A 12,303-nucleotide genomic window follows, 5' to 3' on the forward strand; every position below is an offset into this window, starting at 1 on the left:
CTGTATGTGGGATCCGAACCCTCGGACGGGAGCGCCGCCGCGCTTCCCAAGCGGCGCACCATCCAGTGCGCCACCGGGCCGGCCCATGCGGTGGTGACTTTTTCATTTTTATTTTTAAAATTTCTACACTTTTTGGTAGCCTGCTTTTTAAAAACTAGACAGCAAATTTTCTGGTTCTGGTAACATAGTGGTCTAGGTAACCTACAAACCTGCTCACTACATGTAACAAACACTTTATTTAGTACATAGGTGGGCTCATAAAAAAAAAGTAAGAGAACTGCCAGAAAGGAAGAGGACCTAAAAATCAGAGCCTGTGAGGTGTCACTGAGTCCACCCTGGGTGGAGCTGCTATCCTGTGAGAGAAGAACCTCTGGGCCTGTTAAAGGCAGACCGTAGAACTGGGACCTCCTACCCGTTGCCCCAGGAAGATGATGGGCAACATGTTTTGTTTTAACCTGGATTCGGGCAGGGTTGGGGAGAAAAGTATGGATGGAGAACTTCAAATAGTCTGAGCCTCATAGGCTTAAGGACTCACCATCCATAAAAATTAGATCTAGTCATGGATATCCCTGGACCATTTGACCGAATAAGAAATAAAAAACTGCTATGAAGAGAAATTCCTTCCAACTGCTCACCTCAGACCCCAAAGGTTACCCACAGATAAAGCCTCATTGAAGGTGAACTTGAAATCTAAAATAACTGGCCACATGAGGACATAGTTGTTCATAAGCAGCAAGAATTACTAGACATAATAAATAGTAAGGTTAGTTCTCCAAGAATTCCAGATAATAAAACCATTAGATAGAGATAAATAAGTAGGTTTAAAATAAATGAAGATCTAAAGGAATTGAAATCATAAAAATGCAACCAATTACTAAGAAAAAGGAATAAATGGATTCAAAAGACCTAAATGGAACTACTGAAAATGAAAATTATGGTTTTAAGGGCCAGCTCATTAGCTCAGTTGGTTAGAGTGTGGTGTTATAACACCAAGGTCAAGGATTCAGATCCCTGTCCTGGCCAGCCACCAAAAAGAGAAAATTATAGTTTAAAAAATCTCTGTGGCTGGTATAAAAAAATCAGACATAACTGAAAAGAAAATTAATGAACTACAAGATAAATTTAAAGAAAATTTTGAGACCGTATCAGGGAGATACAAAGAGATGGAAAATTAGAGGTTAGAGACATGAGGACATAAGGAGAAGGTTCAACAAAAAATCAGCAGGAGTACAGCAGGAAGAATAGAGAGAATGGGGGAGAGGCACCTTTGAAAAATACAATGTGAAAACTTTCCAGAATTGATTAAAAGTACAAATACTGCAGTGAACATTATACTTGATGAAACTTTAGAAGATTCCCATTCAAGTCAGTAGTAAGACAAGGTTACCCACTGAATAATGTGGATAGAGTTTAGATTCATATTTATGGATGGGGAGAGACTGTATCATCAGGACAAAAGTTCTCCCCAAATCTAAAATTTCAATGTAACTAATCAAAATGCTATTAGGAAATTTTTTTTGACTTAGTTTGACGTGGAATTTGATGAGCAGATCCTCAAATATGTATTGAAGGACAAAGGACCAGAATAGCCAAGATACTAGTGAATAAGAATGAGAAGGTGTGGTCTTGCTTTATCAGAAATCATGAATGGTGACAAAATTACATAATTAAGACAGTCAGATATTGGTACAGGGTCGTCCAGTGGCACAAAGTGTAAAGTCCAGAAACAGACCCTGCATTTATAGAAACTTGATATACGATAGAGGTGGCATTTCTAAATGCAAGCTGGGACAATTTTATCTGTATGGAAAAAAATACATTATATGCCATACACAGGTGGATTCATGAACTAAATGTGAAGAATAAACTTTAAAACTTCTGTTACAAGACTGGCCGATAGCTCAGTTGGTTAGAGCATGGCATTGTAACCCCAAGGTCAAGGGTTTTGGTCCTGATCCCTGTACTGGACAGCTGCCAAAAAATAAACTTCTAATACAAACTAGAAGTATGGGATTTTTAAAAATTTTTTGGTGGGGTGATGGGCCGGGCTGGGATCTGAACCCTTGACCTTGGTGTTACAAGGCGGTACTCTAGCCAACTGAACTAACCGGCTTGCCCGGAAGGGAGTATTTTTGTGTTCCCAAAGAAAAAGAATTCCCAGAATGAGAAAAAAGCAACTTAGTAAACAAACTAGTGAAGTATATAAAAAAGCAATTCGGTGAAGTAGAAACATGAATGACTAATAAACATATGGAAAGATGCTTCAGTAATCATCAGGGAAATGTGAATTGAAGCAGTGGGAGGCCATTCATAACCATCGGACAGGCAGAAATGAGGGTGTGACAGTACCGAGCGTTAGGACGTGCCGAGGTGGAAACTGCTCTGCCGTGCTGGCGGGTGTATGGGTGGTGCCTCTGTTCTGGAGAAAGGCTGGTGTTCTCCAGTATTGTAACTGCAGAGTTAGGTGTCCTGTGATGGCGGGGGCGGGCACAAAAGGCAGCAACTCTATTTGGAACGTTTTATTTGTTTTTTTTAAAAGGAAAAGAATATATAATCTGAAATGAATAGGGCAAAATGTTAATATGTGGCAAACCTGGTAGGTGTGCATGTTTGTTAATGTCTTTCTTCCTTTGTTTTAAAAATAACACTTCATTTATATATCTTATTACATCAGTAGTAGCAAGTGTTTCATGTACATGGAAGTGCCTTATTCATATATATGTACATGATGTTTAATATAATGTGTAATTTTTTAAATATACATCCTGTGTTTAAACACCTGTGCAATCAAAATAAGTAAAGCACTATCGGTACCCACACATTCTGTATCCTCCATAGTCTCATTCCTCTCCCTCCCTCCCTCCATAGACAGTCACCATCCTGCATATTGTTTTCAAAATCTCCTTCCCCCTTTTCCCTCACCCTTTTAAAAAAACACGGTTTTGCCATGTATGTACTTATCCCTAAATATTAGCATTTTTGAACTTCATGTAAATGAAATCAAACTGAGCCGTCCTCTGCACTCTGCTCTTCCAGCACTCAGCTATCGGCCTGTGAGTGTAGTCAGCGCCGATGCCTGGGGCTGTGTTCATCTTCACTGGCCCAGAACCCGAAGTGGAAGTGTCTTTTCACTCCTCTCCTGCTCTCGTAGGTGTTTTCCGTTTGTCCTTTTGTATTTAAATCATGCGTCCTGACTTTTGTGTGTGGTGTGAGGTAGGGACCAGTCTTGTTCTGTCTCACAGCTGGCTTTACTGTGCTGCTTGGGTCCACCTGCACCCTAGTGGTTCTGTCGTCAGTCGAGCATCTCTGTGTACACAGCTCTGTTTAAGGAGTCTGCATTTGGTCCTCTAAGCCCACTTGTCCCTGTGCCAAACCACAGTAATTGTTACAGCTTTGGAATTAGTTTTTACATTCGGATGACAAGTCCCTTCACCTTAATCTTATACTTCAAAAGCATCTTGTATCTTCTTGGATTTCTTTCCTCCCATATAAATTTTAGAATTAGCTTGTCAACACACATGTGCACATGTGCGCACGTGCACACACACATGCAGTTTGGATTTTTTTTTTTCCTTTTTGTCTTTTTTACTGACCGGTAACGGGATCGCAACCCTCGGTGTCGCGCCCGTACCGGGGACCGGCAACGGGATAGCAACCCTCAGTGTCGCGCCCGCACTGCGCTCAGCCAGTGAGCGGGAACCGGTCTCCACATGGGATCCGAACCCTCAGCGGGAGCGCCACTGCGCTCCCAAGCGGAGCACTCTCCAGTGCGCCACCAGGCCAGCCCGCAGTTTGGATTTTGATAAGAGTTGAGTCTGTAGGTGAAATGGAGAAAGCTGCTGTCTTGAAAACATTGATTCTTCCCAGGAAATATTGTATAGTCCCTAAGCTATAAAGTGTCATAATATTTTTCCAGTAAACGTCTTTGAACATCTTTTGTTAGATTTATTTCTAACTACCCTATGTATTTCGTTGCTGCTTATGTGGTATTTTCTAAAAGTTACATTTTCTTTTTGTTATATTATAGAACTATTTACTTTTATTTCTTATATCTAGCAAACTTGCTAAAACTCTTAATATAAAAAATGTATTGATTGTTGTGGGTGTTTTTATGTAGACAATCATTACATCCCTTATGCAAAAGACTGTTTTGTTTCTTCCTCTCTAATCCTAATAAACCATTTTATTTTTTCCTTTTTGCAGTAGCCAGGAACTCCAGTACAATATTGAACAGAAATGGTGATTGTGGGCATCTTTGTTTTGTCCCTGATTTTTAAGGACTGCTTTAAATACTACATTATTAGGGTGATGTTTGCTTATTATTTTAAAATTTTAGCTTAATGACGTTTCTTCCCATTCCTAGTTTGCTAGGAATCTTTATAATGAGCAATTAATTTTATCGAGGGTGTTTCCTATTATCTATTGCTATAGTCGTTTGTTTTGTCCTTAATGTGTTGTGTTGACATTCATGCTTTCTTTGGATAAACACATAAACACATCACATTTAAAAAAAAAAAAATTTCTGGATTTGGCTTTCTAGTATTTTGTTTACAATGCTCAGTGTTCATGAGTAAAGTCAGCTTAGATTTTTCCTTTCTAGTATTATTTCTCGTTTTGGCATGAAAATTGAAATTAGTCTTGTGATTTGGGGCACGTCCCCCCCGTTTCTTCTGATTATGGAAGAATTTTAGTAACATTGGAATTGTCTGTTCTTGAATGTGTACCTGTGAGTGCAGAACCTGGGAATGTGATCTTGTTTGGAAATAGGGTCTTTGCAGATGTAATTAAGTTAAGATGAGGTGATATTGGAGTAGGTGGGCCCTCGATCCAATTAGACTGCTGTCATGAGAAGAAAAGACGTAGAGCCAGAGACACACAGGAGGAACACCACGTGACAGTGGAGACCAAGGGTGGAGTGATGTGTCCATGAGCCGAGGAATGCCAAGGACTGTCAGCAACAGCAGAAGCTAGAGAAAAGCATGGAGCCCATCATTCCCTTGAGCCTTCAGAGAGGAGATGGACCTGCTGGCACCTTGATTTCTGATTTCTAGCCTCCAGAACCCAGGAACCCTGTAGATTTACACTAAATGGGACAGAGACAGGACAAAGTGAAAGAAGGCTATCAAGGGGCCGGCCCGTGGCTCACTTGGGAGAGCGTGGTGCTGACAACACCAAGTCAAGGGTTAAGATCCCCTTACCGGTCATCTTTAAAAAAAAAAAAGAAAAAGAAGAAGGCTATGAGACTTCTGGCTTCAACAGGCAGGAACAGGGCAGTAGAGTGCTTGGCTGCTTACATGTTATGTGCTTCAAGTAATGGGAAGGACTCAGAGGGGCAGGCCCAGGGGACAGAGCCATCACTTCCTAGGTTCCAGAGAGTGAGGGCACGTCCTCAGCTGCCAGATCATTGAGCCACAGATTCTCAGGCCTTGAAATAGAATGGAATTTGGCTTGCTGGGTTTTGGACTTGTTTGGGACCCATGACCCCTTTTTTCCTTCCTATTTCTCCCACCATTTTTTTTACAGCAGACAGCTTGTTCTGTAGCTTTCACATGTCCACAGCTGGAGAGGAATTTTGTTCCAGGATGGACCATACCCAGGAAATGGGGGCGTTGGGTTGCTGAGCTGCAAGGTTTCCATCGGTATTAGCACCGTGATCCTCATGCTCTGCTCTCTTCCCTGTTCACAGGTGACCTCCCGCTGGACTTTCCGATGCCCAGGATGTCCTCAGGCCCTGTCCCACGATGACTCCCACTTTCACGAGCGGCACAAGTGCATCAACTTCTTTGTCAAGGTGTATGGCTACATGCCCCTCCTGTACACTCAGTTCAGGGTAGACTCTGTGCTCTTCAAGACCCGCCTGCCCCATGACAAGACCAAGTGCTTCAAGTTCATCTAGGGGCAGAGGGGACGAGCAGGGCGAGGCAGATGGCTCCTACGGTTCCCAGGCATTGGAAGACCTTGGGGACATCCGCTGGGTGGGTGGCCCAGACCCTCTGCTGGGAGAGGCAGCAGGAGGAGTGGAAGAGAAGTAGCTGCGTTTATGGAGAAGCCAGTCACACTAGGCCCAGAGCCCGGTCAGCCGACCCCGGGCTTCCCTGCGCAGGGCACTGACTGACAGCGTGCACTGAAGGACCGTGGGGACTCCGGAGAGTCACTCACATAGCTCATAAGCCCAGGACAGCTGGTTTGTGGTTTTTAAATTCATTAACAAATATTATTATTTAAAGAGAAAGTTTCAGATTTGCCATTTAAGGCTTATTTATATATATGTGTGTGTATATATACATTTATGTGTGTGTGTGCACACACTCATGTACATATACATAGATATATATATCTGGCAGGGGGAGTTTGAAATTGCTGCCTATCCCACAAAATTAGGGACCCTCCAGGCTGTGTTCGCCGGCCTGTCCTTTAGGGTCATCTCCTATGCTCCCAGGGCTATCTGCAGAAGCAAGAAAAGGGTGGACTAGGCCCTGTCCTGGGGCCTTCACAGGATGAGACCTGCTGGCTGTTCCTTCCCTTTCTGTCCTGGCCACCACCTCTAACTCGCATTCTCCTCTCATGAGAACCCCAGGGAGGACCTGCGCTGTGGGAGCAGTTCAGCTTCTGTTGGCGGGGCCCCGTGGGTTTTGAGGATTCATCATTAGGCCAAGTGTGTCCTGTACAGTCCCTGCTGTCCTATTCTCTCCCCTATTTGAGAAAGAAGAACAAAGAAGGAACAAGGCCTGAGGCCTGCACTCACAGATGGCTTTTTCTGTCCTTCTCCTGTTAAAAACATGTGCTTCAGGCTTCGGGCTTCCCTATGGTGTCCACTCTTGGGTAAAAGAACAGGAAAACCTGCAGGCTGCACTTGCAGCTGTGGTTTGAAGTGGCTTGCAGGGAGGCCTACTCTTGGTGTTGAACAAACGAACGTTCTTTGAGGATCCCACCCGGCTGGCCGGGAAGTCTCACAGCAAGGCACCCGCCTTGGGATAAATACCTTGGTGAAATTCACCTTCCCTGTCCCCTTCGTCTGATCTCCATCCTGTGTTCCCTGTGGTGTTTGGACCCCTAATCCCAGGTAGCTCTAGGACGCCCTGAGGTCTGGTATGTGCTAGAACATGGCAGCCTGTGGTTTGCTATGCGAGCTTAAATTCAGCCTTGGAATTTAGTCAGGCATTCACACTCCACATTACCATTTTCACTTCCTAGTTTAAATTTCTGTTTCCTGGGCTGAAATGGAAATGAGCTAATATTTTTGGTTGTGGTGGCAGTAGGGGAACCGAAGAGGGTGTTAATGGCATCTGTCAGGGATTAAACCCATGACTTCTGCTGTTTTTCCTAACCCTGCTTTCTTGAAGTGGAGTTGCGTGTAGGTTTCCAGCAAGCGACCAGAAGCTCAGGTCTGTCCTGGTCATGCACATGCCTTCAGCCGGCTCTGTCTTCCCCAGACCTCGACACCCTGTGCTTCCATTTCTTGGGGTACGTTTTTCTGTGACTTGCCTGTACTAGGTGGGTTATCTTCAAGTGTCATCTTGAAGCAAGTCTTTTTGCTGTAGGTACAGCTGCTGTGGGTCCAGCTTGGCTTCAGGGAGTGCTTGTCAGTAGCAGACCGTCTCCAGAGGTTCCCACTGGCACTGAATTATAGCTCTCCCGCTGAGGCAGTGTCTGGGAGATTTGGTTTGGCTTCCCAGCACCCGAGCAGAGGGTCCAGACTCCCTGCACCCCAACTTTCTCCTGCCCTTTCCTTGCCTTCTGACTTCACTTGTTAGCAGTAGCCTTCTTCCCTCGGGGGAGCCAAAGAGTGTGGTGTTTTGCGCTATGTACGTGGCTGCTATTTCATATATTTTTTTTAATGTGAGGAATTCATGAACTGACTTTCAGGGGGACCTGGCGGGAAAGGAGCAGTCTGTGTGGTGGGACCCCCTTAGGTGGAGCCAAACTGTTGGTTCCCTGAATTCATGGTCAATCCATGAATAGCTGAGTGGTCTGAGATTGTGGATAAGATCACAATGTGCTGCAGGGAGGGTTCTAGTGTCAGAGCTTCAAACAAGGACCTGAAAGGCACACTGACTTGAAGGACTCCAGCTGGCAGGCCCTAGTGGACAGTGGCCATGTTCCTAAAGGATGCTCCTCCGTGGGGCGCAGGGCAGCGGGACATTGTGCGTTGCCTGGTTGGTTGCTCCTGAAGGAGGCTGGCTGTGCTGTGAGGGGTTCAGGGGAGTCCCAGGGCCGTCCTCCGATGCTGCTCACCACAGGCAGTGCCCCATGTGACTCACCCGAAACAGGTAGTCAGCTCTGTGGACCCCACGAGTTTCCCTGGTTGTCCATAGGTGACACCTCCTGGGGCCCAGGACATCTGTTTTCCAGTGAGCCAGTTTGCTCCTCCCCGTGAGGGTCGTCCACCTGAGCGACAGCCGCCCCAGGGTGCTCCTCAGGACATTCTGTGTGTTTGCTCCCCTGGCAGTGGCACTCGGTCTGGTCTGGACTCGCCTCAAGCTCAGGCTTACGGATCAGTGGGGTCCTGTCTGGGAGGATGGGGTCGCCCTTCCAGTACCGCCTGGGTGTGCACGGGGAGCTCCTGGTGTGCAGTGTGGTACTTTCAGGGGCAAACTCTTTGATATCCATGCCACGTCCATCCACCCCACTCCTTTTCCTATCGTGAGCACAATGGTCTTATGTTGGATTTTTGTTAAAAAAAAAAAAAAAGGAAAATAAAAATAAATGGAGACTTTAAGCTCAAATAGCTTGGATGTCATTTGTGATTTTCCTCAGCAGGGACAGAAGAATGACCTGAGAGAAGGTGCCTGCCTGCTTGCAGGTGGCCCCCAGTGCACGGCCAGCTGGGACCACCCACAGTGTGAGACCAGGCCTGTGGTTCAGTCCTGTAGTGAGTGTCCTGCTGCCTGCCCTAGGTGGTGCTGACCAGGCACCAAGCCAGGCAGCCTTGCCTGTGCCGTTTCTGGGACTAGTCATCTTTACTAGACAGAGGAACCTATGTGACAGTTAACTGATTTAAGTGGGACGTGGGATGGCACACAATGAAAAAGTTATTGGGGTAAAATACTGTCAGCTTCTTGGTGGCTGTTTCTGCATTCTACCTGTTTTGAGTGCCAACCCACTGTCCACAAAGGTGCTTAGCAGCACCTTCAGGAAGCCCTCCCTTCTCAGAAGCTTCTGCTTGCCCTCTCCCATCCTGTTCTTCACTCACCTGCGCTGTGATGTGCACCGTCCTGCCCCCCCACACCGGTTCACAGGTGCTCGCACTTTTCTCATGGACGCATGCTCCGATAAACTGAGGAGGGTCACAGCTGCAGTGCTTTCAAAATGCAGCTGCAGTGGCAATACAGGCAGTGAAAGGAGCTGACACACGGCTGAGGAGCCTCACATCCACTATTATTTAAATCTTTGACAAAGGGGGATAGGAAGGGTGTGCCTGGAATTAAAGAGAATGGATTCCAGAAGAGGTCATGAAAGCAGTGTGGGAAGCATGTACTGGGGCCAGGTCTGGTTTGCTATTTAATGTCACCTGGTCTTTTTTTTTTTTTTTTTTTTTTTACCTGTTTTTATTAGGCAAATTGTTGTACCTTCCTCCGTTTGTCTCCATATTTGTGAAAGAGTACAAGTCCTCCTATTTTAGGGCTGTCATGTTAATATTTAATTCCCTTTAACTACTGGTCCCAATATTTTATTATGAAAATTTTCATACAGACCAAAGTTAGAAGAATTTTTATGGAATAAATCTGTATACCTCCTGTTTTACTATAACTACCTGATGGGAATCCATATGTCCACCCCCATCCACTCGCCCATCCCTCTACCTACCCTTCCTCCCTCCCTCCCTCCCTCCCTCCCTCCCTCCCTCCTTCCTTCCTTCCTTCCTATTTTTGGTACATTTCTAAGTAAATTAGTGACATCAACATACTTCCTTCCGAATATATAAACACACACGTCATTAACTAGAAGTCAATATTTGTTTCTATGTTTTTAATGTAACATTTACATTTAAAATTTACATACCGAAAGGCACAAATCCTAAGGTGCATTATCTTGAGTTTTGACAAATGTATACACCATATGCATGAGCCAAACCTCTCTCAGATGCAGAACGTTGCCATCAACCTGGAAAGCTCCCTCACGTTCCTTCCTAGTCCATCCCCACCTGCTCCACCCCCGAGAAAGAACCAGTGCCTGATTTTTTTCACCTTCGATTAGTTTTCCCTGTTCTAGAATCTCATATAAATGGTGGGTTTTTTTTTTTTTTACTTTTGTTAATGCTTCTAGAAACTCAGCGCAATGTTTTTGAGACCCATCCCGTGTTGTTACATGTATAGTGATTTGTTACTTTCTATTGCCGAGTAGTATTTACTTGTATGAATATAACAAAATTTGTCCATTTACTGACAGGCACTGGGGCTATTTCCAGTTTCTGGTTATTACAAATAAAGCTGCTATGAACATTCGTGTGCAAGTCTTTCTGTGGATCTGTTCATATTTCTATTGGGTAAAATATCTACAAATGGAACTGTCCAGTGATATGGTAGGTTTGTACATGTTTAGTCTACAAGAAGCTGCCAGACCCTTTCCCCAAGTGATTGTACTGTTTTGTATCCCACTGGTAACTATGACAATTCTAGTTCCTCATCCTCACCCATCTGTGGTGGTGTCAGTCTTCTTAACTTTAGTCGTTCTGGTGAGTATAAATGGAATCTCACAATATTGTGGTCATGTATATCTGGCTTATTTCACTCAGCATGTTTTCAAAGTTTGTGCATGTTTTAGCACATATCAGAATTTCATTCCTTTTCATGAGTGGGTATTTCATTGATTGTATATAGCATGTGTATCCATCCATCTGCTGGTGAAGACTTGGGTTGCTTCTACCTTTTGGCCATTGTGAATAATGCTTTTACAAGCATAGGTGCCCAGTGAGCTGTTTCAGCTCCTGCTTCAATTTTGGGGGTATCTATCTAGGAGTGGAACTGCTGGATGATATGGTAATTCTTCATGTAACTGTCTGAAGAACTGGCAAACCATTTTCCAGAGCAGCTGCACCATTTTACATTCCACCAGCTATGTGTTAGGGTTCCAACTTCTCATATCCTTGCCAACATTTATTTCCTGATTTAAAAAACTTTAAAAAAATTTTATTATAGCTATGTATGTGTGTTGGGCTGGGGTACCCCATTGTGGGTTTGATTTGGACTTCCCTAATGACTAATGATGTTGAGTATTTGTTCATGTGCTTTTTGGCCATTTGCGTGTCTTCAATGGAGAACTGTCTATTCAAGTCCTATCCCCATTTTAAAAGTTGGGTTGTATTTTGTTTGTATGTGCTGGGCTTCTGATGGTATTAAATATGTAGATTAATAAGTGGGATTGAAATGTTAATGACAGTGAGTCTTCTAATCCATGAAGATGGTGTATCTCTCCATTTATTCAGATATTTATTTTCTATCAGCAGGTTTTGAGACTTAGTGTAGAGACCTTACACATCTTTTCAAAAGTTTATTCCTAAGTATGTTTTTTCACACTGTTATGAATGGAATTACTGCTTTAAAATTTTATTTTTCCAATTAGTTATTGTTAGTATATAAAATAGTTTGGCTTTTGTGTAGTGACCTTTTATTCTGCTGTCTTGGAAACTTCACTTATTTCCGGTAGTTGTTTTGTAAGTACATTGTAATTTATTTTATTGTAATTTTACTGATCTTATTTTTTAGGATTTTCTATGTGGAAAAAAAAATCGTGCCATCTGAAAACGGAGACAGTTTTACTTTTCTTTCCTGTCTTTGTGCCTGGCCTGCCCGCCTGTCCCTTCCTCCCTACTTGCTTGCTTTCTGCTTTACTGGAGTGACTGGGCCTCCAGCACAAGACTGAATGGAAGCAATGTGAGTAAGCACCTTGCCTTGCTCTCAGTTGTGGGAAAAGCTTCATTTCAGCTTGCTGGAAGTTGTTCTTAAGTAACTGACAGCAGATTGAGGAAGTTCTTGTCTGCTGAGCACCTTTAGAGAATTTTGCCAGATTCTTTTTCTGCATCTATTGACATGATCATATGGGTTTTCTCCTGTATTCTATATAGTGAATTACACTGGTACATTCCATGCATAAACCCTGCTTGGTCATGACAGAATATCCTTTTTAGGTATTGCTGGATTCAGGTTGCTAGTATTTTAGGTATGTTGCACCTATGTTCAGGAGAGACATTTACCTCTAATTTTCTTTTTTTGTAATGACTTTGTAAGGTTTTGGTATTAGGGTAATGCAGGCCCTTTAAAATGGGTTGGGAAGTAGTCCTTCTTCCTCTGTTTTTTTTTTTTT

The 12,303-nt window shown here is 43.8% G+C and overlaps 1 protein-coding gene across 2 annotated transcripts in view; it reads left to right on the forward strand.

Moving 5' to 3' along the window:
- Positions 1 to 8,726, forward strand: part of EXTL3 (exostosin-like glycosyltransferase 3) — a 65,029-nt gene extending 56,303 nt beyond the window's left edge. For both annotated transcript variants that reach the window (XM_008583825.1, XM_008583826.1), the window contains exon 7: positions 5,687 to 8,726. In XM_008583825.1, coding sequence (XP_008582047.1) covers positions 5,687 to 5,896 — 210 coding nt within the window. In that variant the 3' untranslated portion in view covers positions 5,897 to 8,726. The remainder of the gene's footprint in view (positions 1 to 5,686) is intronic.
- The last annotated feature ends 3,577 nt before the right edge of the window (positions 8,727 to 12,303 follow it).

This window comes from Galeopterus variegatus, unplaced genomic scaffold (genome assembly GCF_000696425.1).
Source record: "Galeopterus variegatus unplaced genomic scaffold, G_variegatus-3.0.2 Scaffold3055, whole genome shotgun sequence".
NCBI classification, from domain to species: domain Eukaryota; kingdom Metazoa; phylum Chordata; class Mammalia; order Dermoptera; family Cynocephalidae; genus Galeopterus; species Galeopterus variegatus.